The sequence below is a fragment of the Oncorhynchus tshawytscha genome, linkage group LG06 (assembly GCF_018296145.1).
Source record: "Oncorhynchus tshawytscha isolate Ot180627B linkage group LG06, Otsh_v2.0, whole genome shotgun sequence".
Classification (NCBI taxonomy): domain Eukaryota; kingdom Metazoa; phylum Chordata; class Actinopteri; order Salmoniformes; family Salmonidae; genus Oncorhynchus; species Oncorhynchus tshawytscha.
The window spans coordinates 14,622,006-14,649,903 of NC_056434.1; the positions used below are offsets into that span (position 1 = coordinate 14,622,006).

The window sequence follows — 27,898 nt, forward strand, 5'->3', positions numbered from 1 at the left end:
AACCTTTATTTAATAGTGCTGCTCATGTCCAGTTCTTTCATAAGCATTTGGACAGATAAGCTCAAATAGGAACTATGGTCATTCGTGTGTGTTTGTAATATATTGAAAATTATGAGCATGCAGGGCTCTATTGCAAAAGAGACCTTGGTCTCAATGGGAACTCCTGTTAAAATAGATTCAAGTTAGTTAGTATTTAGCCCAGAAACAAATGGGAGCCGTCTTTATAGATCAAATGCTTTGCGGGACAAAGAAGAAACAGGTGAAGAACCTAAAGAGGAAATGACAAGTAAAAAGCAGAGAAAATATTTATTGAAGGCACAAGAACCAGGAAAGTGTGAGCTATACAGAACACTACACAATGACAAAATAATTTACATTTGTGTTACAAAACAAATGTCATTTGTTTTCTATGACACTTAACTGAGAGGCTCAAGAATGGTCCCAAGCTATAATCAAAATATTAATGTTTCATTGATATAAAACCTATATTGCTTCTGAATAGATACTTTTTGTGGTACAAAAAAAAAAGAAAATCATTATACACAGCTTTTCATCCCAACCCCCCCAGCAAGCAACATCACCTTGAAGAAAATCTGGCATCTTTAGTGATCGAGGTTATAATTATTTTAAATGCTTTGCAATTTTGCATAATTGGTAAACCCACTCTTGCTATGGCCTGGGGTATGCAAAGTACGTAAAAGGGCTTTGTCAACACATGCTACATATTGATATAGAAGCAAGTGTCACTTATCCTTAAGTCAGGTTGAGTTGTCTAGAAATTGTGATTCTTCTACATTGGAGTCCATGCATAGGTTAGCATGTAATATACTGATATGGTCAAGGAACCTCAAGTGATTGAACAAAACAGCTGAGCCCTATGACCCTGAAATTCTATTATTGCTTTTGCACCAGGTCAACATTGGGAGAAACTGAGGAGTTGATGCACAACTAAATTGTGAAAAATTAAAAGAACCACTTACTCAACATTTCCAACAGAAAATGATGCACAAGTGAAATATCTATGCATTAATACCGACCTTTCAAATAACTATTCACAAGTGGTCTACAACATCTCCATCAATGTAGCCAGCGTATAGAGTCACTGCTGACGTATAGTTGTCTGACGTGTGCAATTCCTACAAGTCTGCGGGCTTGTAAGCCAGAAACATATACATTCATTACAACTAAACAGACCAAAAAAAGGCCCCAACGTTTGAAAAGCACCTGTCCAAAAATTGCTAAATGGATCTCAAATTGAGAGGCACGTTGTCCAGACGAGTCCAGTTCCTAGACTACCATGACAGAGAGGGTACCATATAGCCGCTTTTAGCATTGACTGAATGAAGTAAGTTACAGCCCTGTAACATAAGTCTACTAACCCCTCATGAGAAGGCCTTTGTGAACACTTATGCGTGACAGACTTTTGAAAATATTCACACATTTCTTAACATGTAAAATTACCATCATTCGTTCTTAGACGCAATTGTAAATGATATGACAGTTTAATGCCAAGATGAATGATGAACTGAGAAGCTTAATTCATAGATCAGTCGCAAATAGTCTGCATATGTGTAAGACTCAAAAGAGCCTTGTAAATGTGCAACAATGTGCGGGCAGACTCCCATACTGGTAGTGAACTATGAATAAAGCGGTGAGTCTCATGTTAGCTACAATAACTTGCAAAAAAGCCTCATTTGGTTTTGAGCTGAAGTGTATGACAGAAGTTGTACAAATGTACTAAATCAAACAGTCACTGCATCACAGGGAGGCAAGCAATTAGGACAAAAATCACAAACAATACACTTTTATCAGGAAAGCTCAGCCAATAGACCTTTTGCAAAGGCACAGTGGTTAAGGCAACCACTGACGAAGACCTGTCTACAACCAACAGTATATTGGAATAACAATTGTGGCCAATATTGGATTTGTAAAAAATGATTGCATACATTTCAGAAAATTCTAAACAACCTACATCTAGAGATACATTAAACAAGACTAGGAATATGAATCACATAACCCATTGTACTGGCGTGTGGGTGTGTATGTATATATAGCATTGTGGATTGAATCTTGCAACTAGTTCTCAACTTTTAAAACAAGAGGGCGCTTTAAAACAAGTCAAAAAAAATATTAGAAAAGACACCATGATATATGGGGGGGGAATGGACAACCTTGTAATACATTTCATACAAAATGGTAAACCCATAAATCAGCTGTAAACCTGGTCTTTGCAAACAAAAGGGTTTGAGAGGGGGAAGATGGCCGAAACAATTATCTTGTAAAATGCCCAAAATATAAATTTGAAGGACGTAAGACTTCTTTAGTAAGGCACAGAAAACATCAGAAGGCAAAGAGGACATGAGGCATCACAGAAGTACCTCAGTGCCTAGTGGTACTGGACCCCAAAGGCAAATGGAACTTTCCAGTAGGCTGAAGTTTAGGCTAGGCGAGTGTCTTTAGTCAGACTCAGAAAGGCAAGTGTAAACTACTTGTGTCTGTGCAGAGAGACAGAGCAAGGAATTCATTCACCTCAAAAAGGCAAGATAATAGAAATAGAAAACTAAGAATGTAAAACCCCAGTAAAACCAGGTGTTAAATTACTTTTTCCATAGGTCAATGTATATAGCTTTGTGTATATAAATATCATATACTAGGAATGATGTATGTGAATTCTGTGGTTGAGGCTACTATGAAGAGCCGAGTCACCACAACTCACTACGGCCCGTTAGCAGTAGCGTTTTGGGCTGCCCCCTCAGATTGTGGATTTGGAGAAGGACACCCTCAGGTGGTGGTTCTCGCCCAGGTCGTGATTGTGGAACTTGATAAGGGACTCGATGGCCTCCTCCACTGAGTCGATCTGGACCAAAGCCATCTTGCGGTCTTTCCTAAAAAACAATGCACCAACAGTCAGATACACAGACTTTAAAAAAAAACTTTTGACATACGGTCCGATATGCAGACATTCCTTAAAATATCATCCATACAACCAGATAGAAAATAATATGCGTTTTTTTTTTTTTTTGAAATGGGGAAAAGAACTTACTGGAAGAACTTGAAGGCCTTGACCATTGCACCAGAGCTCGCAAACAGCATCTTAAGGTCATCCTCAACCACAGAGGGACTAAAAAGAAAGACACAATTGTAAAACTTGACAAGACTTTAGCAGTAGTTCACCAAGACATCCTGTAGCTATTGGCTGAGTTTTTCCCGTACCATGAAAGTGGTACCTGAGGACTAGCAGCTATCGAAAGAGTCAGTGGGCTCATTGCAGCAGAAACGCCTCCAGTCTACTTACGGGATGTTTGAGAGGTGCAGGGTGGCTGAGGGAGGGAATATGTTTGAGTAGTTCTTGGAGCCGGGCTTCTTGAAGCGGTGCAGAGGGGAGTTGCTGTAGTCCTTTGTCAGGCCCTGGTCCTCGTGGCCCTCACGGGGCAGCTGAACGTTGGTGTGTTTGGACAGGGTGACTCGCAGCGCTGTCCCGTGTAGCCTCTGGCCATTCAGGTGGCTCATTGCTGTTGGAAGCAGAGGTTAAGCACTGAGTCTTCTAATCCAAGATGTACATCGCTCCCTACATATGGTTTTGTTTAGCACTACTTTTCCAATAAAGTTTAGCTGGGCCTTACCTAGCTGCGCCTGAGTCCCATCAGACATCTGGATCAGAGCGTTCTCCTTCTTGTTGAACAGGATCTTCACTCTCATTACATCACCATATACACCTTCACACAGATTTAGGATGGGGAGAGAACAACAACTGTTTGAAACCATGTCTTTGAGCACCTTTAAGATTTTAACACCTATCTGGGCCCCATTGGGAAGCTTGTGTATATGAATAACTTCAGTTCACAATCAAGATGCTCCTCCATTTAGTCAAATGAGAAGGGGGTGAAATGCATTCTAGCAAGAGAGACTAAAGCCACTGATCATTAAAATGTTGCATCATGGCCACTAGTGTGAATTACTCAGAGGTACAGTTTGTGTGACTTCACTACACCATAAATGTCCATCAAAAAGAGTAGACTTCCGTGTGGACATCGGTTTAAATAAACTCAAGGAATTGGAACTGCGAAACGTAGCTACACTTGGATGGAAAAAGGGAAAATGAGGGTTTTATGTAGTTTATCAAGGAGGAAATGACGTGTGTCTACCAAGTGACCCCACCCTGTTGAATTGGTAAATAACATTGAAAACTGAAGACCATTAATGGTTAAAAAAAACAAAAACAAAAAAACAGGGGCCGAGTCAGAAATAAGAATAAGGATCCTAAACAATGCAAAATTTGCCATATGTACTCTGACCATCAACCAAAAGCAATTGACACAGCGTTCGTAAAAAGGGCATGCAAAATGAAAAAAATCCAGCATGCAAATTTACCATGAAAGCTATGACTGAACAGACAAATTATAAAATCTCATGTAAGTTACAGCATCTCACTGAATTTCCCACAAGATATTCTTATCAATACAAGACTGCAGGTTGTGCATTTGAAATTTCCACTGTGCTTAAGAGAACAGTAAACTCTGATAAAAACAATTATTCCTAGGTTCTCAGGTCATGAAATTGGTCAATAGTATTAAAGAGACTAGTCAGCAATATCTATATAGCGTGGGACCTAAAAATGCGGCCTTAAGAGATCGGCACAAAATTTGCATTGCTTTTAAGGTCGACTTATATTCTTTACCAATTTGGCTGAAGTTGACGACCAGACTCAAACCATATCAACTATAGACATTTCAGATAAGGAAACATTTTTGACCAATCTATTCCTTTAAAACATTTGCTATGCCTGTGGACACAAACATTGAAAATGCTGCAACTTTTCCACCAAGTTTCTCAAATCAACACGCATGAAACCAAAACAAGACACTCAAAACATTTGAAACAAACTGGTTATGAAAAATAGAACTGAACAAACAAGTAGTAATAATTTTTTTAAAAAGGTGCCAATGACAACATACCGAAAAGAATAAAGAGGCATTGGGGCGTAACTCTCTTTATAAGACAGCAGAGGAAGGCAGCGGAGGGAGGAAGGGACAGGAAAAAGATCGGAGGCAGGAGAGTGGAGGAGGTTCAACATATCATCCACAGCGGAGGCAGTTCCACGGGGTTGGATCATGAGGAGGGTTAATAAATTGGACAGGAGAGAGGAAGGGGGGGGGGGTGTAACAACATGATATGAGCAGAGATGAGTGGATATGTTTATATGTGGTGTGTTGAAGATGTGGTGTAATGGTTCAGAGAAAGAAAGTGGATACATAGGGCGTGCAGTCAGTTTGGCAAAAAAAAAGGTTATATATATATATTTATTTTTTTAAAGAGGGTGAGATAGGGGGAATGGGGACAGAGAGAAACAAGAAAGAGGTAAAAAACAAAACAAGGTCAGTATACAAAGAAATATGAAGTGTTCCATACAGCATAGAATGTGCATTAAAAAGTGTTTAAATGATGTAAAGATCACCGAACCTACAATGAAACTAGGAGGAATGATACACGAGTGGCTGAGACAATATGTATTCTATAATTCTGTCTGAGTTTAAGTGTACCATTGGCATTAACATAAATAGATACACTCTTTAAATTAAGGATTGTAGAAATGTAGGTTGGGCTTAAGCTGAAGGCCATGCAAACGATAAAAGCAATGTTGGCTCTAAATTGGATGAAAAATGGCTCTACATGTATGTGATAGGTTACGGGAATGATTTCTCAAAGAACAATTTAACGTGTATCATGTTTAGTAGATGAAGAGGGACTGGTAATATTATGTTGAGAAATTGAACGTTAATAGAAATTCCACACAGTTTATGTACAGTATGTAGGTCCTACTGCCTGGATGGTAAATACTATAGTTCGTATGCATGAGAAGGGCGCAACAGCTAATCTGCATTTTGATTTAAAGAAAACGTGCCAATATTTAGAATTATAATAATGATTGAATGAGGCAACATAAATGTATCTTCTGCCTGTGAAACACCAGTAACGGGATGGTACAACAGGAGTGAGAGGGGAAAAACTAGGGAAGAAGAAACCAAGAGCTCTGCTACACTGGACTTGTATGCAATGCCTTCTTGAAGGAGTTGACAAAGGAAAAGGGGGGTGCTATATTAGGGTTGGACGACTTCATCCTTTGTCCTTTCGTGACTAGGTGCCCATAAAACCTTGTGGAATACATTAGCCACCCCCAATTTGTTTTTCTTTTATTAAATAAATTTAAACTAAGCTAAAATGACAATTGGTCAAAAGCGCGAAATCGAATGCAACTGGACGAATCATGACAAAAAGCCTGGAAGCGCAGGTAATGGTAAAGATGTTCTAGTGTTCCTTACTGGTGGAAGAGCAAAATATGACAAGTTAGTGTCTTACCGTAGAGAGTTAGGTTATAGGCTGGATAGAAACAGTCTACCGTTTAAACAATTGCTTTATTTGCCTCACGAAACAATAGAAAAATAAGTTGTTTGTTCTCTCTCATAAAGCTGTCATTGAGAATAATGGGTAATAAGCTAGACAAGGTAGTTGAGAAGTGTGTTATTTAAAAAATAAAAAAGTTTAGGCAATAGCCTAAATGCTCAGGCATCCGACAGAGAAACATTTTTGCACTGCTACCGTGAATTAAGCTAAACCATTGTCGGTCACATCATGAGGTCGTTACCATCAATCATGGCTGTCAGAAGATGCTATCGTAATATCGCTCCAGCTCTATGCTGCTGTATATCACCTCGGCATGACTTAATGTGTGTGTGTGTGTGTGTGTGAGAGAGAGAGAAGGGGGGGCAGAATTCTAAACATTTTCAATAGACGTGGTACATTAACATAAATGTTTTAACGCCAAGTGCCAGCATATAATACACAGCCATCAATGTACTTGGCATGTTTCATGTGGGCCCACTGAAGCAGCTCTCTCCACAAACTGGCTGCAGTCCAATTCTCTACCCTTTTCCCCAAAGTGTGCACTCATTCACTTCCTCTCATGGATTTAAAAGGAAGTACCTGGCAGGATGAAATATGGTGTTGAGTAACCCAGACTTATGACAATCAACTTCCTTTAAAAACACATGAAGGAAGAGAGAGCAAGTGCACACTTGGGGGAACAGGGTAGGAAATAGGAAGGAAACCCACATCTACAGAGAAGCTCACAGCTGGAGACTCCTTTGACCTGGGCCACCAGGGTGCGAGAGTGAGGCAAGGCAGGACTAACCTCTGGGTTGAGGTTACTGAGCAGCAGAACACAGTTGCCACCGGTGAGTTGGTGGAAGCCCATTCTGCCTGCAGCTGCTGCAGCCCCAGGCATGGTCAGATGGGCCAGGCCTCCAGGAACCCCCTGCATCGTCAGGCCTGTGGAGGGAAGCAAATGGAGCGGGATAACAATTCAGTGAACAAGCTTCGAAATGGGTTGACAGATAAACGGCTGGACAGGAAGCCGCACAATTGACACTAACCTGCTCATAGGTCAAGGTCTGCAAAAGTATCAAAGTAATCAGTGTAGCCACTCAATGGTAGTAGATGAGGACAGTTTTCCCCTTTAAATGTAAAGTTATAGTGAAAAAGTCTTATGTACAATCCCATGTTGGTCAGGAGCCGAGCGTCAGAGGAGGAGCAAACTAACCTGCAGCTTGCTGAATGGTGAAGGCTGGGGGGAAGGCGTGAGCTCCCGCATATGGGTTGGCCGAGATAATCCCGGGAGGACCTTGAGAAAAACACGTGGATACAGAGGAGTGTTAATCAATTGCTTGAATTGATCAATTTATTGTAAATTATACAAACAAATGTTCAAATTATTGTACAGGGGAAAAGGTACATGGGTCAGCCATATACAATATATACACACACACAAAAAAGTATGTTGGCACCCCTTCAAATTAGTAGATTTGGCTATTTCAGCCACACCCATTGCTGACGGGTGTATAAAATTGAGCACACAGCCATGCAATCTCCATAGACAAATATTGCCAGTAAAATGTCCTTACTGTAGAGCTTAGTGACTTTCAACATAGCACCGTCATAAGATGCCACCTTTCCAAAAAGTCAGTTCGTCAAATTTCTGCCCTGCTAGAACTGCTCCGGTCAACTGTAGGTGCCGTTCTTATGAAGTGGAATCGTCTAGGAGCAACAACGGCACAGCCGCGAAGTGATAGGCCACACAAATTCACAGAATGGGAACACTGAGTGCTGAAGCACGTAAAAATGATCTGTCCTCAACACACGAGTTCCAAACTTCCTCTGGAAGCAAAGTCAGCACAATAACTGCTCGCCAGGAGCTTCATGAAATGGGTTTCCATGGTCGAGCAGCCGCACACATGCCTAAAATCACCATGCGCAATGGCAAGCGTCAGCTGGAGTGGTGTAAAGCTCTCTGCCATTGGACTCTAGTGCAGTGGAAATGTATTCTCTTGAGTAATGAATCACACTTCACCGTCTGGCAGTCCGACAGACTAATTTGGGTTTGGCGGATGCCAGGAGAACGCTACCTGCCCCAATGCATAGTGCCAACTGTAAACTTCGGTGGAGGAGGAATAATGGTCTGGGGCTGTTTTTGATGGTTTGAGCTTGGCCCCTTAGTTCCAGTGAAGGGAAATCTTAACGCTACAGCATACAATGACCTTCAAGAGGATTCTGTGTTCCAACTTTGTGGCAACAGTTTGGGGAAGGCCCTTTCCTGTTTCAGCATGACAACACCCCTGTACACAAAGCGAGGTCCATACTGAAATGGTTTGTCGAGATCAGTGTGGAAGAACTGGCCTGCACAAAGCACACAACACCAGTACCCAACCTCACTAATGCTCGTGGCTGAATGGAAGCAAGTCCCCGCAGTAATGTTCCAACATCTAGTGAAAAGCCTTCCCAGAAGAGTGGAGGCTGTTATAGCAGTAAAGGGGGGACCAACTCCATATTAATGCCCATGATTTTGGAAGGCGATGTTCAAGGAGGTGGTGCCAACATACTTTTGGTCATATAGTGTAGCTCCCCACCTGTTTAGTTGTGTCTAAATGAAAAGCGAGAAAGGACGAGAGGTATTTTAAACATATTTACCATAGTACTCACCGAAGGCTGCAGCCATAGCCTGGTGGTCGATTGAGGGATGGCTGTCCCCCGTGGGCAGGTCGGGACGCGTGTAGTCCCGGCTCTTGTCATTGTTGTACTTCACATTCAGGCTGGTCAGCTTGGAGAAGTTGATGCGGAGGGTGCAGCAGGCGTTGTAGATGTTCTGCCCATCTAAAGACTTCAACACAGGGCAACAGTTTCAACATTAAACTATCCATAAAAGTGTCCAAATATCCAGGATTTGCCCATTCGTCTTTCAGAGTATTCCTTTCCCTCCCATTTTCAAAATGTTAACACATTCAAGTCAGGATCTAAGAATACAATGAAGTGCTGTGTATTAATTGTGACAGGTAGAGGGTGCCACTCACAAGTTTCGTGTGCTGAGCAGTCAGGCTGTCAGAGTACTGCAGCAGGGCCTGGAACTGGTTGTTTTTGGTGAAAGTAATGATCTTCAGCACCGCTCCGAACTTGGAGAAGATCTGTGAGCGACGACAGCATGGTCAGGGGGAATACAAACATAGACCTAAACATTCATACATGTAATGAGTGTGTTACCTGATGCAGCACGTCCAGGGTGACGGGGTAGAAGAGGTTCTCCACTATGACACGCAGGACGGGGCTGGCCCCGCTCATGCCGGCTGAGGCATCCACCCCTGCCATGGGCATGCCCCCCGTCTGCAATACGTTCACCGCCTGCAGTGCCGCCTGGGCTCTCTGTGGGGAGGGGAACAGAGGAGGGTGGTTCAGTGGAAGAGTTGAAAAGCTCCGGTAGAAATGTAACGAGTAGAGCTGACGTGACTCCCAGACTAGAGGTCGACCAATTTAGATTGTTCAACGCCGATACCAATTATTGGAGGACCAAAGAAAGCCAACAACAATTTTTTAAAAATTAAAAATGTAATTAAAAAAATTAAATACGCAGATTTGTATATATTTTTGTAATAATGACAATTACAACAATACTTGAATGAACACTATATTTTAAAATAAATATGATACATAAATAAAATCTATGTAGTCTCAAATAATGAAACATGCTCAATTTGGTTTAAATAATGCAAAAACACATACCTTGACTATTGGATGTTCTAATGGGTACTTTGAATTGCCAGCCTAATCTCATTAGTTGAAGTCAAACAGTGCTTTGATACAAGCATTGCTAAGTTTGAATGAATGCTTACGAGCCTGCTGCCGCCTACCACCGCTCAGACTGCTCTATCAAATCAAAGAAAAATGAGCCTTTGGTCATTATTATTGTCAAATCTGGAAACTATCATTTCGAAAACAAAATGTTTATTCTTTCAGTGAAATACAGAACCGTTCCGTATTTTATCGAAAGGGTGGCATCCGTAAGTCTAAATATTGCTATTACATTGCGCAACATGCAATGTTGTCATAATTATGTAAAATTCTGGCAAGTTAGGGCCGCTTGGCTCGTTGCGAACTGTTGCACATACCCTGACTGCATGCAATGAACGCAATTAAAGTGACAAATTACCTAGTTAATATTGCCTGCTAACATTAATTTATTTTAACTAAATATGCAGGTTTAAAAATATAAAAAATTACAAAACTTCTGTGTATTGATTTTAAGAAAGGCATTGATGTTTATGGTTGGGTACATTCCTGCAGCGATTCTGCTTTTTTCAAATGCTCTTTTGTTAAATCATCCGTTTGGCAAAGTAGGCTGTGATTCGATCATAAATTAACAGGCAACGCATTGATCATATGCAATGCAGGACAAGCTAGTTAACGTCAAACATGTGTAGTTAACATAATCACTAGTTATCATTTTTTTATAAGATCATTTTAATGCTAGCTAGCAATCTACCGTGGCTCCTTGCTGCACTCGCGTAACAGTTGGTCAGCCTGCCACGCAGTCTCCTCATGGAGTGCGATGTAATTGCAAAAACACTGATTACCGATTGTTCTGAAAATTTGAAATCGGCCCTAATTAAAATCGGCCATGCCTTAGGTCGACCTCTACCAAAGACAGTCATCTGTGTTCTACACAAAACATTTAAATAAGTTAAGATCTTTAAGTTTCGCCTCACGGAATAAACTCAGGTTAGCAATATAGCCCAAGTCCCTAGTTGCTTGACATTCACAGGGGGAGGGGGGAGATGACATGTTTGTATACACATCAGTGGAAACTCTGGGGCCTATTTGTGAGTGTAATATACCTGGTGGGAAGAAAAACACCCCATGGAGAGAAACTTCATATCAGCAACATAAACATCTTGGAATGTTCATGTGCACCGCAGCAGTGTTTATGTTCACTGTATGGGTCAATGAGCAGATAAGACTAAGAGCGGAGTCATTTGAGCGGGGAGCAGAGAGAGCACAGCTGTGGCTTCTATTGGTCACCATTGGCATGCAGTCCTCCCAGGGGAGTGCCTCATTTGGAGGGCGCATAGTACACACTACTACACACTCAACCACAAGATATGCAGGGAAAGGTAAACAAGCCTTTAAGCTTGTGAAACACACTGCAAAAGAAGGTAGAAGTTTAACAAATTAGCAGTTGAATGCCGACAGCTCCCTTTTCGCTAACATGGAAAATCTTAATTCTGATTGGCTGTTGTCAGCTACGATGCTGACAAGTAGACAGGTGGTTTGCTTGTGCAGTCACACAAGGCCTGGCAAGAACACAGTTCCCAAATGAGTCATTCTGGCCCTGAAAAACAGGAAAGAGGGGAGAGCTAGAGCCCATAGCTTCCATGGCCGGTTCAAAATATCTCTTAAGAGGAAACCCACTTCATGTTGGCTCTAAGCCTCAGTCTTTGCTCAGCGCTTCCTACAAACAAAACAAAAAACAATCTTAATGAAGAGTCCTTGAGTCAAGTCCATATGTAGGCCTACAACTTCTCTTATGGCCTTCCACAAGAGTACACCTGAGCAGATAAAGGGTTGTGAAAAGTTGAGAAGGATGCACACTACATGAACATGACTCACCACTTGGTTGGGGGAGTTGTCAGTCTTGAGCTCCTGGTGGTTGGAGTACTGCAGGAAGATGGGATGGTTGCGGATGACGGGCGTCACAGAGGCATAATAGCTGACCATGGCCTGCGCCGCATCCTCCGTGTTCATCTCTACGAAGGCCTGGACACACAGGAGAAAGCAAAAAGAATAACATCTCTGAACAACACTTTCTGGATAACACTTGGCGGCTGCTACTACCACCTGCTAGAGCTAATGAGCCAGTGGTTCTCAAACCTCTTCTCGGGGACCCCCCAGACATCTCACAATTTTGCTGTAGCCCCTGGGCTTTAATCAGGTCTATTAGTTCTGGAATAGAAATGCATGCAAGAACACTTACCTGGTTTTTTCCTTTGAGCATGAGCAGGTTGGTGACTTTACCAAAAGACAGGCCCAGGGAGATGACCTCAGCCTCGTTGATGTCGTCGGGGAGCTTGCGCATGTGGATTACACGCGACGGCATGCCCGGGCTCCTTATGTCACCTTTGAACTTCTTGCTGTCATTGCCATTGGCTGTGGAAGAAATGCAGAGCACAGTTTGGATGTACATCCTTTTGGAGAAATAGATGTGTTGGAAGTGGTGATGCTTGTTTTAATATCAATATCAAAGAAATGAACTAACAAAAAATAGCGTTTAAAACTAACCTGCTGCGCAGGTCATTATATTGGGTCCGTTTGAGGCGCAGGAGAAAAGCTCGTCTGATCCTCTCTGCAAAGGGGAAAGGACATGATGTTGAGACCAATGCAGAATCTCCCCACCGGCATGAACTTATGAAGGGAAAAGGGAGAAACAACTTCCCATGTACATTGGCAACAATAAAGAAACGTAACAATAGCCACTAAGTAAACCATCCACTTTGACCTTGCAAAACAATGGGGAGACAGATATTGACAATGGCACGTGTTGTCCCAGTCACAGGTCGTCACCATCACAGCCTAAACTAATAGATAGCCTAGCAGTCATGATCCTTCAACAGCCTTGCCTTCAAACAGGAGACCCATTGAGTCAAACACAGGCCAGCAGGCATTGCCTTGTGACAATGGGAACAGGAAAACAGGAAAGGGTCAGCTTCTTAGCTAACAGGAAAGGTTCTAGGACCACCCCTGAGCTACAAGTAGATGACCAAATGGTGAGGCCAACATACCAACGTCATTCGCAGACAAAAGCAGAGAGGAATGTGCATAGATGGGACCATATGCAGACTGATGGGGATCCAATGACAGGACTTGTAACCTCATTAGGTCCTCTATGGTCACACCCTGTCCCACTCAACTCCTACCCCCACTGCCTATGCATTGTATGTGCATGCACGCAACTATGGGTGTTGGGGGTCACAGTACTGGCATAGGTTTTAGTGAGAGAACCAGAGAGGGAAGGGGAAAAACAACTCCATTTCTTGGTCGCCAAACTGCAAGAATGAGGGCGGGGGAGGGAGGGGGAACAGAAACCAGTCACTGGCCTGGCGGTACATCACCCCCGTAGTCTAGCCAACCCCGGGTGGTTACTAGTGGGGGTTGGAGACTGCTCAGATGGTGACCCACAGATGGTGAGCTGTGGTTTCTTCCTTGCTGAGCAGCCTTTCAGGTTATGTCGATATAGGACTCGTTTTACTGTGGATATAGATACTTTTGTACCCGATTTCTCCAACATCTTCACAAGGGCCTTTGCTGTTGTTCTGGGATTGATTTGCACTTTTCACACCAAAGTACGGTCATCTCTAGGAAACAGAATGAGTCTCCTTCCTGAGCGGTATGACGGCTGCGTGGTCCAATGGTGTTTATACTTGCATACTATTGTTTGAACAGATGAACGTGGTACCTTCAGGCATTTGGAAATTGCTCCCAAGAATGAACCAGACTTGGAGGTCTACAATTTTTTTCCTGGGGTCTTGGCTGATTTCTTTTGGTTTTCCCATGATATCAAGCAAAGATGCACTGAGTTTGAAGGTAGGCCTTGAAATACATCCACAGCTACACCTCCAATTGACTCAAATCTTGTCAATAAGCGTAATCGAAGCTTCTAAAGCCATAACTGTGCAGCAGTCTTCATTGACCATGCCAAGGCTTGACTCTGTCAATCACCATATTCTTATCGGCAGACTCAGTAGCCTCGGTTTTTCGGATGACTGCCTTGCCTGGTTCACCAATTACTTTGCAGACAGAGTTCAGTGTGTCAAATCGGAGGGCATGCTGTCCGGTCCTCTGGCAGTCTCTATGGGGGTGCCACAGGGTTCATTTCTCGGGCCGACTCTTTTCTCTGTATATATCAATGATGTTGCTCTTGCTGCGGGCGATTCCCTGATCCACCTCTACGCAGACGACACCATTCTATATACTTTCGGCCCGTCATTGGACACTGTGTTATCTAACCTCCAAACAAGCTTCAATGCCATACAACACTCCTTCCGTGGCCTCCAACTGCTCTTAAACGCTAGTAAAACCAAATGCATGCTTTTCAACCGATCGCTGCCTGCACCCGCATGCCCGACTAGCATCACCACCCTGGATGGTTCCGACCTTGAATATGTGGACATCTATAAGTACCTAGGTGTCTGGCTAGACTGCAAACTCTCCTTCCAGACTCATATCAAACATCTCCAATCGAAAATCAAATCAAGAGTCGGCTTTCTATTCCGCAACAAAGCCTCCTTCACTCACGCCGCCAAGCTTACCCTAGTAAAACTGACTATCCTTCCGATCCTCAACCGGCGATGTCATCTACAAAATGGCTTCCAACACTCTACTCAGCAAACTGGACGCAGTCTATCACAGTGCCATCCGTTTTGTCACTAAAGCACCTTATACCACCCACCACTGCGACCTGTATGCTCTAGTCGGCTGGCCCTCGTTACATATTCGTCGCCAGACCCACTGGCTCCAGGTCATCTACAAGTCCATGCTAGGTAAAGCTCCGCCTTATCTCAGTTCACTGGTCACGATGGCAACACCCATCCGTAGCACGCGCTCCAGCAGGTGTATCTCACTGATCATCCCTAAAGCCAACACCTCATTTGGCCGCCTTTCGTTCCAGTACTCTGCTGCCTGTGGCGAATTGCAAAAATCGCTGAAGTTGGAGACTTATCTCCCTCACCAACTTCAAACATCAGCTATCTGAGCAGCTAACCGATCGCTGCTGCTGTACATAGTCTATTGGTAAATAGCCCACCCATTTTCACCTACCTCATCCCCATACTGTTTTTATTTATTTACTAGCTCTTTTGCACACCAGTATCTCTACCTGTACATGACCATCTGATCATTTATCACTCCAGTGTTAATCTGCAAAACTGTAATTATTCGTCTACCTCCTCATGCACACATTGTATATAGACTCCCCCCTTTGTTTTCTACTGTGTTATTGACTTGTTAATTGTTTACTCCATGTGTAACTCTGTTGTCTGCTCACACTGCTATGCTTTATCTTGGCCAGGTCGCAGTTGTAAATGAGAACTTGTTCTCAACTGGCCTACCTGGTTAAATAAAGTTGAAATAAAATAAAAAAATAAAATAACATAATTTTCTGGAAATTTCCAAGCTCTTTCTGTAAACAATTGTTGGAAAAATGCACAAAGTAGATGTCCTAAGCCACTTGTCAAAACTATAGTTTGTTAACAAGACATTTGTGGAGTGGTTGAAAAACGAGTTAATGACTCCAACCTAAGTATGTAAACTTCCGACTTCAAATGTTCAAGACCCTATAAAATTGGGAGGTAGAGTGAAGTATACTTTACAACATGTGTAAAGAGGCTGCACACCAGCTGTCCTCTATATAACATCAACAAAAAGGGGAAACTGAAAAAGTTAGCCACCGTCCACTAGCCAGCTCTTTTCAAGTGATCACCGGAGTACACAAATAAACAGACTTCTGCAGGGCTGAGACGCCAACAGAATGCCCTCTCTCCCCCACCAGCCACTCCAAATTCCACTAGGTTGGGACTCAATGAAAACCATACATGAGGGGCAGGGGAGCTAGTGTGGGTAAAGGTCTTTAAAAAGAGGCTTAGTAGCTAAATGCATGTTCCTGGTGCTGTTATAGATGACACTTTAAATAGGATATTGCAGGGCTGGCAGGCAAGTCAGAGAGCAGGCTTTGTCTGCCACTAATATCCCTCTCACAGACAGACCAAAATTCCACTAATTTACCATGTCCGTTTTTTTTTTTTATACCAGCTTACTGTATATCTGAAAGGGGTAGGGGGTAAAAAAATATATGTCTAATTGAAATCCACCTAAAGACCTAGTCATGAATCCTGCATACAGGAAAATACAGGTATCAGGTCTGTGTGAATGGTCCTCTGCTTTTTTGCAGGTAAATTAATTTACACTTCCATTTTTAAACACCTCCCGAATTTGAAATGCAAACAGACCCCGTGGTTACTGCAATCAATTGGCCAGACTGTCTCCTAGACACTTTTTGATTAGACTAAAACTTATGTATTGGGCTGTGAAGTGTTAAGCCCATTAAATATTATGTTCTATAAAATAAATCTACACGATCAGAACAGGCACCTTTGTCAGAAAACTCAGTTAAGCAGCAATGTTTCAAAATGCTGTGCTGAGGCAATAGGTTTACAAATGTTAATGAAGTGACTTGTGTTAGAGAAGTTTGAGGGAGCCATCTTATCGAAGGCATAAATTAAATAGATTAGAAAGGTGAGATTTTTTTAACATACTTTAAGAGTTAACAGGCGAGCAGGAGACAATTACACCTCAAGAATGGGGCCGTTACCGGGGCAGCCTTGAATGTCACTCCGTCACCATAGGAACCCTAGCCTGTGGCACCAGGTGAGGTGAGCTGCTAGGCCAAACCAAACTCCTGACTTTTAGCCTGAATACAGAAAAGGCTGATTCTCCTCGGACCAACAGCTAGGTGTACATTTCTCCCAGCAATTATCAAGCTGCACACAATATTTGCGAAACCAGCTATGACGCCTCTAAAAAAAAAAGTTAATTAAGAACGGCAACTCAATGCTTTGCCTCTTGGAGCCACTAGGTCTGGGCTGCCGTGAGTTTAAATCTAGCTCATAACGTATATCAAATCAAATGTTATTGGTCACATACACATGGTTAGCAATGTTATTGCGAAAGTAGCAAAATGCTTGTGCTTCCATTTCTGACAGTGCAGTAATATCTAACAATTCCACAACAAATACCTAACACACAAATATATGTACAGGAATGGAATAAGAATATATGGATGAGCAATGACAGAGCGGCAAATGATATCTATTGCATCGTAGCCCATGTATATACTGTATTCTATGAGTAATGCTAGATATGTAAACATTATTAAAATGGCATCATTAAAGTGACAAGTGCTCCATTTACTCAAGTGGCCAATGATTTCAAGTCTGTATGTAGGCAGCAGCCTCTGTGTTAGTGATGGATATTTAACAGTCTGATGGCCTTGAGATAAACAGCTTCTTTCAGTCTCTTGGTCCCAACTTTGATGCACCTGTACTGACCTCGCCTGCTAGATGATAGCGGGGTGAACAGGCAGTGGCTCAGGTGGTTGTTTTCCTTGATAATATTTGGCCTTCCTGTGACATCGGGTGCTGTAGGTGTCCTAGAGAGCAGGTAGATTTCCCCCGGTGATGTGTTGTGCAGACCGCACAACCCTCTGGAGAGCCCTGCGGTTGTGGGCGGTGCAATTTTGCCTTCTTCACCACATGGTCTGTGTGGGTGGACCATTTCAGTTTGTCCATGATATGTACACTGAGGAACTTAACTTTCCACTTTCTCCACTGCTGTCCCATCGATGTGCACAGGGGGGTGCTTCTTCTGCAGTTTCCCCGAAGTCCACGATCATCTCCTTTGTTTTGTTGACATTGAGTGAGAGATTATTTTCCTGACAACACTCAGTGGCCCTCACCTCCTCCCTGTAGGCCGTCTCGTCGTTGTTGGTGATCAAGCCTACTACTATTGTGTTATCTGCAAACGTAATGATTGAGTTGAAGGCGTGCATGGCCACACAGTCATGGGTGAACAGGGAGTACAGGAGGGGGCTGAGAATACACCCTTGTGGGGCCCCACAGTAAAGTGGAGATGTTGTTTCCTACCTTCACCCCCTGTGGGCGGCCCACCAGGAAGTCCAGCACCCAATGACCCAGGGCATCGAGCTTAATGATGCGCTTGGAGGGTACTATGGTGTTGAATGCTGAGCTACAGTCAATGAACAGCATTCTCACATAGGTATTCCTCTTGTCCAGATGGGACAGGGCAGTGTGACGGCGATTGCATCGTCTGTGGACCGATTGGGCGGTAAGAAAATTGAAGTGGGTCTTGAGTGACAGGTAGGGTGATTTGATCCTTGACTAGTCTCTTCCCAAGAAAGCTAAGGTAACAGGAACAATGGTGGCCATCTTGAAGCATGTGGAGACTGTAGACTGGGATAGGGAGTGACTGAATATGTCCGTAAACACACCAACCAGCTGGTCTGCACATGCTCTGAGGACGTGACTAGGGATGTGCTGGCTACCTAACAACGTTTGCTAATGGCGACTGCAATGATCAAAAACAGGCTCTTTACCATATTTTTCCTAATTAGCTTGCGTTGGGAAACAGAGGCCAAAGGAACAACATGCATGTAGAAAATGGGGGGGAAACATATTTGCATGTGCTGAATAGGTTCCATTCATCCCCATGCCCCCACCCTCTCCCATCCTTGAGGAATGCAATAGAGGACATCAACACAGCCAAGGTAAATAGTATTTTTTAAATTTCCCATTCCCCACACCAATTTGATTAAAAGAGTAAGCGAACAATATGCAACGTTATAGGATTTTAGTTAGCCGATGGAAAAGCCCCAAAGGGCATTTGACGAGTAAAACAGTAGATAACACCTCCATAGTGGCATTTCAAGAACATCATGTAAAAGGGTTACAATTTTCTCCAGGATAACCACCGTTAACCACCACTGATCCACTGAATAAACCAACTAACTAAATACTGCACTTGCCTTCTTACAATATTACTAACTAAGCCTAACAGTAAAGGAACACCATTTGGTACCCATCTAAATTAGTTCCATCCAAGACCCTCCAGGCCTTTTTGATACAGTCAACAGGCCATTCTTTGAGGCCGGCAGTTTGTAATGACACACCTCGGGGGAGAACAGGAACCAAGAGGCAATTAAAAAACGGATGGAAAAAACACCCATATTCCAGTAAACTGCTCTCTTTTCCTGTGAATATAAACCACTCCATATTACCACCACCCCCATCTTAAGGTTCCCGCTGGCTTGTGCGTAACAAAATAGCCTTCTCAGATACACATGTGGTACCTGTGAGAATCTGTCTTTGTGCTAAGGGTCCCCGTGGCAAGGAACATACCACAGAATATTATCCATCTAAAAGAGCAACGGGGAATGCGGTTGCTGTGGGGCAGCTTTTAAAGGGTAAACTGGAAGACAGAGGTAACAGTGTTGTAGAACACAGACGACTAACACGCCGAGCTAGGAACACTAAGCGTTTGATCGCTATCCCAAACCCACATATCCTGGAGGAGCCACTCAACATCAGGGAGACGAGGTAGCACTTACCACTGCGTGTCTGCACTCGTTCAAACTTCCACCATCTAGAAACATCTGCTTTTGCTCAAGCTAGCTAGCCCCGGCCCACAGACTGCAGGGCTCCAACAGGGGATATTGTGTGTGTTTAAAGTTGTTCTTTTCCTGGGAAGGGTCTCAAGGGAGGGATGAGACCATCATACGAGTGGTACAGCATTAGAGGGGCTAAAAGTGAGTGGGACATGCACTGACGTAATCAGTGATGAGACAGAAGTCCCTAAAGAGAGAAGAGGGCTTGGAGGAGCCAGAGAGGGAACACAAAAACACCACAGAGAGTATTCCAGCCACAATGCCAAAGACAACCAATAATTAGACCCTACCGTTTCCACAGCAACAGCAATGTTCTCACCATACCGGATGCAAACAGTTTCAGAGATTTAAACTTGGCAACTGGTTACCAGTGACTGGGCATTGTGTGCTTTACTTACTTGACGTGTAGCGAAATGTAACAAAACAAGCAACATTAATTGTATCTACTACTAGTTTGTGAATGCCTCCTTCACAACACTGTTTAAATAGCCAACTACCATACAAACAAAGGAACCTGTAAGGGGACTAGAAACCACAACCTTTGCAACAGAATATTCCCATTGCCAGATCCAAACTGGTTGTAGGCGTGCCTTCTTATGCTAGCTTCTTTGAACTCTTTCATTTCTGATGCAGCAACACTGGGCATGGCTGTGTGACCCCAATGATCCAGATGACAGGACTAAATGTAGCCTTAGAAACAACTGGGCTACAATTTGTAAATCCTGCACAGCACACTGCTACATCTATAAATCATCCTAATCTGAAGACCTAGTCAAACACCTTGTTGAATAGAGCTGGGAATTGCCAGGGACGTCACAATACGGTATTATCACGAAACGTAGGTGCCAATTCGATATGTATTGGGATTCGATACTGCTGGTTTTATTGTGATTTGATGTTCTAGACATATTGCTCTCTATATGTCTGCTGCAGAGAGACAAGAGAGCATGAGAAAATGAGTTGATTAGTCAGAAATAAATGCTGAAAAGTAGATCCATAGCACAGTATCTTGGACGATATAACTATTGATTTTTCGCCACACCACTAATGTCGAAGAGGAAAAAGGAGAAAAGAGGTGCCTACCTTTGTACCAACTGTAATATCATGGACACTGCTGTGAAGAAAAGAGAAGACAGGAATGTTAGAAGCAGTATAGATGAAAAATTGAAACTCCAAAAATCTAGGGTTAAGGAACTAAGAGGTTCACTATTGTGTAGTAAAGATTCAAGAATCCCCAAAATGGTAGAGAAAAAGCAACAGCTAGCCAACTAGATTAGTTTATCAGTTGCAGAAAAGTTGGAAAAGCCAGTCAGTCAACATTTGCACAATGAGGCTGCTCAATATTTGTTTTATTGTCCCAGGTTCTAACCTCAAACAGGAGCTATACAGGCTGCCTAGCCAACAATACATATTGTTCTGTTAAATAAGAGCTGGATGTCACATCAGATAAAAAAGGCTGAGTTCAGACCAAACACTTCCTTACTCGTATGCAAAAATCACCTACACTCAGCACTTAGGCCTGTACTGAAGTCAATGACTAATGTTCTGCATGGTCCCTTTTTGACTAGATTCAGTGAAGTTTTACAGCTTGTCAGTGTGTGGTCCTAAAAAACTGAAATGATTTACCTCTGGTTTGTTCAACCATTGCTATGGGCAAAATTAAATGGGGAAAGAATAGGGTTTTGTAATAAAACGCAGAAAATAAGGTCTGTGGTTAACACAGGCTTATGAGCCTTATATACATTTTGTTCTATGAGATAAATAGCAGGCAGTTAAATATGAACATTATGAATGAAGCTTTTATGAGAGTTGTTTTTTATACTACAGTAATGCTTAAAAATTCACAAAAAGTTCCATTAGCTGATGAAGATTATCACATTAAAATGTATAATATCTCTTAATCCTGTGTGTTTACCACACACACCTTATTTTTATTGTTTATCCAAAAACGGCATAACATTTTTCCATAGGCTTTCCCTGTTATAGGAAACCTATATAATTTGACAAATGTTGCTTAACAAGTCATATAATAAGTTACATGGATTCAATTTGTGCAATAAAAGTGTTTAACATGATTTTTAAATGAATACCTCATCTCATCATGAATACCTCATCATCTCATCTCTCTCTTTAAATGAATACCTCACCCCACCCATTCAATTATCTGTAAAGCCCCTCAGTCGAGCAGTCAATTTCCAAACACAGATTCAACCACACAGTTATTAATTACACTTTGGATGGTATCAATACACCCTGTCACTACAAAGTTACCAGCGTCCTTCCCAACTCAGTTGCCGAAGAGGAAGAAAACCACTCAGGGATTTCAACAGGAGGACAATGGTGACTTCAAAACAGTTACTGAGTTTAATAGCTGTGATAGAAAACTGGAGGACGGATCAACAATGTTGTAGTTACTCCACAATACTAACCTAACTAACAGAGTGAAAAGAAGGAAGCCTGTTCAGAATAGAACTATTCTAAAACATGCATCCTGTTTGCAATAAGGCACTAAAGTAAAACTGCAAAAAATGTGGCAAAGCAATTGACTTTTTGTCCTGAAAGTGTTATGTTTGGCGCGAATCCAATACGACACATTACTGCGTACCACTCTTCATATTTTCAAGCATAGTGGTGGCTACATCATGTTATGGGTATGCTTGTAATCGTTAAACTCCCCAGTCCTTTTCCAGGATCAAATGTAACTGAATGGAGCACCTGCTTCAGTCTGCTTTCCACCAGGCACTGAGTTGAAGGCACCTTTCAGCAGGACAATAACCAATCACACAATATGACAAATCTATACTTGTAAATGAGATTTCTGAATTTCATTTTCAATCAATTTGAAGACATTTCTAAAAACATGTTTTCACTTTGTCATTATGGGGTATTGTGTGTAAACGGGTGAGAAAAAAAATATTTAATCCACTTTGAATTCAGGCTGTAACAAACTGTGGAATAAGTCAAGGGGTATGAATACTTAGTGCCTTCACAATCTAAAAACATTATATACTGTTTCTAAATAAGCTTTGTTGTACAATTAAAAAGGTCAAATGCACTGCATTTCAAATAGTCAGGAATAATCTAATGAATGCAGGGCTTGCGAAATTATACCTAAATTATAAGCCTTCCACAACCATAAGACCCCACTAATAATGTAATTATTTTATCAAAATCATTTAACCTGCTTTTTTTTCAATAATCACTGGTCTGGCTTCCAGGTAAAGTTGAAGTTGGAAGTTTACATACACTTAGGTTTCAGTCATTAAAACTGATTTTTCAAACACTCCACAAATGTCTTGTTAACAAACTGTAGTTTTGGCAAGTCGCTTGGGACATCTACTTTGTGCATGACACAAGTTATTTTTCCAACAATTGTTTACAGACAGATTATTTCACTGAATCACAATTTCAGTGGGTCAGATGTTTACATACACTAAGTTGACTGTGCCTTTAAACAGCTTGGAACATTCCATAAAATGATGTCATGGCTTTAGAAGCTTCTGATAGGCTAATTGACATCATTTGAGTCAATTGGAGGTGTACCTGTGGATGTATTTCAAGGCCTACCTTCAAACTCAGTGCCTCTTTGCTTGGCATCATGGGAAAATCAAAGGAAATCAGCCAAGACCCCAGAAAAAAATTGTAGTCCTCCACAAGTCTGGTTCATCCTTGGGAGTAATTTCTAAACGCCTGAAGGTACCACATTCATCTGTACAAACAATAGTACGCAAGTATAAACACCATGGGACCACGCAGCCGTCATACCGCTCAGGAAGGAGACGTGTTGTGTCCTAGAGATGAATGTACTTTGGTGCGAAACGTGCAAATCAATCCCAGAACAACAGCAAAGGCCCTTGTGAAGATGCTGGAGAAATCAGGTACAAAAGTATCTATATCCACAGTAAAACGAGTCCTATATCGACATAACCTGAAAGACCGCTCAGCAAGGAAGAAACCACGGCTCCAAAACCACCAAAAAAAGCCGGACTACGGTTTGCAACTGCACATGGGGACAAAGATCATACTTTTTGGAGAAATGTCCTCTGGTCTGATGAAACAAATAGAACTGTTGGGCTATAATGACCATTGTTATGTTTGGAGGAAAACGGGAGAGGCTTGCAAGCCAAAGAACACCATCCCAACCATGAAGCACGGGGGTGGCAGCATCATGTTGTGGGGGTGCTTTGCTGCAGGAGGGACTGGTGCCCTTCACAAAATAGATGGCATGATGAGGCAGGAAAATGATGTGGATATATTGAAGCAACATCTCAAGACAGTCAGGAATTTAAAAGCAAATGGGTCTTCCAAATGGACTATGACCCCAAGCATACTTCAAAGTTGTGGCAAATGGCTTAAGGACAAAGTCAAGGTATTGACCATCACAAAGCCCTGACCTCAATCCCATAGAACATTTGTGGGCAGAACTGAAAAAGCGTATGAAGCATACGCAAGGAGGCCTACAAACCTGACTCAGTTACACCAGCTTTGTCAGGAGGAATGGGCCAAAATTCACCCAACTTTTTGGGAAGCATTGTGGGAAGCTTGTGGAAGGCTACCTGAAACTTTTGACCCAAGTTTAACAATTTAAAAGGCAATGCTACCAAATAGTAACTGAGTGCATGTAAACGTCAGACCCACTGGGAATGTGAAGAAAGAAATCAAATCTGAAAAATCATTCTCTACTATTATTGACATTTCATATTCTTAAAATAAAGTGGTGATCCTGACTGACTAAAGACAGGGAATCTTTACTAGGATAAAATGTCAGGAATTGTGAAAAACTGAGTTTAAATGTAATTGGCTAAAGTGTATGTAAACTTCCAACTTCAACTGTATGTCTATGAAAATTCCTTTAGTATTTTTTTTTATCAGAACCATACATAATGCACATTCACTAATAATGACTAACTTCTTGTAGCAGGCATTCTAGAAAAAAATGTAACAGGTCTCAAACACTCACGCACAAGTCCACATGCAAGTTTAGCCAATTTGGATCCACTTGCTAACTAACAAGACATAACAGTTGAATTGTTTGGAACAGCATGCTAGCCTGTCCACTTTGTTCTGATATAATTGTGCTTCATGCTTATTGCACATTTACAAAACAGACTAAACAGTCTTCGGCTAAAATGGTGCTAGCAGTATGTGAAAAACCGAGTAGTGTCTGCGCTGTGCACAATTTGAGGAGTTGAGACATAAAAAGGGTATTGTTAGGAAGGTTGATGTCTCCTCTAGTACAGTAAATTGTCTCAATGTGTTTCGTTGTCCATATGACTGATCCTGTTGGACCGAACTCAAGCACTAATAGCGAGTTGAAACCGCTTGTCATAGAGGAAGTGATCTGATCTTTGTTGTTGTGAGTGGCATGGGGAAGGGATTGGTGTGTGTAAACAAAGAGGAAGAGGCGAAGCGAAAGCAAACTGTGCGTTTCTATGAGTTTATTTGGACCCATGCTTGTCACCTGCCTTCCCGCCTTTGGGACAACGACTCCCATTGTTAGGGCAGACATGAGCATCTCATCACTGTATTCAGATCTCTGGTGTAAAATGGGGTAGGTGCACACAGCACAGAAGGAGACGAGACCAAGTGGACATAAAACGCTGATGAAAACTTGGGAGATCGTCAAATGGTTCCCCACTTCCAACTGTATTCACATGTTTAATGTACATAATATGTACAAGAAAGCATGTAAAAAATGAATATAGACCTATCATTATATGAAAATCAAGACAACTGTTTATTGATACACTACTGCTTAGAACTATTTAAGATGTGCCAAATAAATTGGCTCCAGCTATGCACTTGGTTTGCCAACTTGTTAGCTAAGTGGCTAGCTTGCAAGAGCAAGTTTCTTGATTACAGCAGAGACAATCCCCTCCTTGACCAAAATCCATGCTGCCCAAATTTGTTTAATACGTACATTTTATATTAGCGTTTTTTCAGTTTGTAAAGAAATATTGTCCCTTGTGTGCACTGCTGGTAATACCATACACACCAATATGGTACAGGGACGGTATTAAACCATCTGGATACCACCCAATCCTAGTCTATTTAAAAGCATTCCCTTGATAACCCTCATGTTAAAGGCCAATAGAGAAAACAGTGCAAACATTCCCTTTCCCACAGCTCTGCCCGTGAAATATTAGTCGTATTTGGGACCTTGGCCCCGCCGACAGTCAGTTGAAGATTAACCTCTCATGAGCTACAATCAGGAAACACAGCCTAAGAGCTCCCTCAAGGTTCCTCCCATCTCCAACCCTTCCTAAATCAACATTTGACAGATTAGCCACTTGTGCTCACTAAAATCATTTTACCACTGGCTGAAAACAGCGTTGACAAGGCACTGTTATTTAGGACAATTGTGTGCCAAAATGTCCCTCAAACTCCCCAGACCCAAATATCTGCAGCCATGAAAAATAAGTTGAGGTTTCGATGCCCACAGGCAACTTTTGCACAAAAATAAATACTTACCACATGTTGAAACCTATTGGAAAACAAAACTATTTTCCATGTCAAATTGACATGCTTTCAGAGTAGTCTTGACACTAAGTAGACTAATAAAGGATAAACTGACGGGAAGGGGGAGGATGAGCGAGACAATGAAACAGCTCAAATTACAGGTCAAATCACTCAATGCTCACACCAAGTCATTGCATGCGGAGAAACCGGATCAACACTCACCACCCTTATGGGGGTTATTCGGCATCAACAATGAGCATCTCACAATGCTACAAGAATGAGATGTAAAAATGTATTCCAACATACGCACAAAAAAACTAAAGGTTTATTATCAGATATTCACAACGAATTAACTGGTACCGTACATTTATAAAATATACTTAAATAATGACTTACTCTAGTTCAGTGACGTAAGTGGATCCCATGGGATACAAATCAGTCTCTGGACGGCTGGAAGGAAGAAATGTGGCGTTAATAACAAGCCTGGTAGCTAAGTCACATTATCTTGTCTTTTCACTTGACCTAAACTTCAAGTTGCTGCAAATCTAGCATAACGATGTGTCTAGCAATATTAATAACATTTTTTTTTAAATGTTCAAGTTTAGAATATTGTTCATCTCTGCAGTAGAAACTGACCTTCAGAACAAGATGCATAGCCACGTTGTTGCCAAGACTTAACTAAAGCGAGCAAATATATAGTTAAATTGTCAGTCATTTAACAGTCTGCTGTGCTCGCTAGACAATAAGGTAGAATATGATGGAGAACGTCCTAGCTAGTTAAGTAACATCGCACTGCCACAGGTGGTTTCAAAATGTTCAGTGCAGTGGCTAGCTACAACATGCGCAAAAGGCAACACAGATGAGCAGAACTACAGTGCTCAGTCCACGCAATATGCACCAGTTGCTTGAATGTCTTGCTTTTATAGGATAACGGTACAGAACAATTGAATTCAGACAAAAAGTAAAATGTTAATTTAAAAAATAAACACACATATAGCCTGCTGGTGCTAACTAAAACACCAAAGCAACGATCTAACATTAGTGGGTCTATAACGGGTACACAGAAAGCAGTTTTACCATGTTTCCATCGCAACCAAAATATAACACCGCTCATTTTCGTTACAGGATATAGCAATTTACAGATAATTACTTAGTTAAATACGTGCATATTCGTTTGTAGCTCTTTTCTCGTGAACATAACTTCTACATTGAACTTACCCGTCCATTGCACAACACAAAACTAGATAGTTACACAGTTTGATTAGACCATCAGGTCTGTTTTGCTTGGTCGACTTTTCTTATACCCTTACAAAATGGCGGAGAACAGAGAAACGAAACGTGATTAGCCTAGCTAGCTAGTAAAGTTGTGGGCGTTTGAGACGAGAAGTGGGCGCTGCGCTGATAGGATAAGACGAAAGTTGCCAGAGAGGGGCGGTCTCAAACTAAGTTTAAGTTTGATTGTAAATGGTCAGTTACAAATCCATTCTGCATGATGATGAAATTAGTTTATGCATTTTCATAATTTTTATGCAGGATTAATTTGTGATGGAACTGCGTATATGTTTTCAGAGACCGTTCTGCAAGGTACCCTGAACGACTGTAAGGGAAATGGACAATCAAGTATTCTTCATATGCCTAAAGAAAAAATAAAGGACAAAGATGCTATCAATTATGTCCATGTCAGTAAATTTCTATCTATCCAAATTACTTGGCATGCTATGATTTCCAAAAAAACGAATATCCTACAGCTGGGCCTATAGGCACAAAGTCGTTCTTGTTTTGTAAGATGTAGGCCTAAATCTGTGAGCATGTCCTTGGCAAATGTATGAG

The 27,898-nt window shown here is 41.9% G+C and overlaps 1 protein-coding gene across 6 annotated transcripts; it reads right to left on the reverse strand.

The window, feature by feature from the left end:
- Positions 1-287: 287 nt before the first annotated feature.
- On the reverse strand, positions 288-27,434 carry LOC112252076 (polypyrimidine tract-binding protein 1). 6 transcript variants are annotated; one of them, XM_024422992.2, is made up of 16 exons: positions 27,287-27,434; positions 26,465-26,518; positions 20,693-20,720; positions 12,658-12,721; positions 12,353-12,525; positions 11,989-12,135; positions 9,589-9,747; positions 9,402-9,512; positions 9,022-9,211; positions 7,598-7,678; positions 7,190-7,326; positions 4,956-4,989; positions 3,624-3,716; positions 3,296-3,512; positions 3,044-3,121; positions 288-2,885 (listed from the first exon to the last, which is right to left on the reverse strand). In XM_024422992.2, exons 1-16 carry the CDS (start codon positions 27,292-27,294, stop codon positions 2,753-2,755), a joined length of 1,707 nt encoding a protein of 568 aa, XP_024278760.1. In that variant the 5' UTR covers positions 27,295-27,434; the 3' UTR covers positions 288-2,752. The 6 variants fall into 6 exon arrangements, with proteins under 6 accessions (XP_024278760.1, XP_024278761.1, XP_024278759.1 ...); XM_024422993.2 differs by having other exon boundaries at positions 9,034-9,211; positions 20,693-20,723; XM_024422991.2 differs by having other exon boundaries at positions 20,693-20,723.
- Positions 27,435-27,898: the final 464 nt, after the last annotated feature.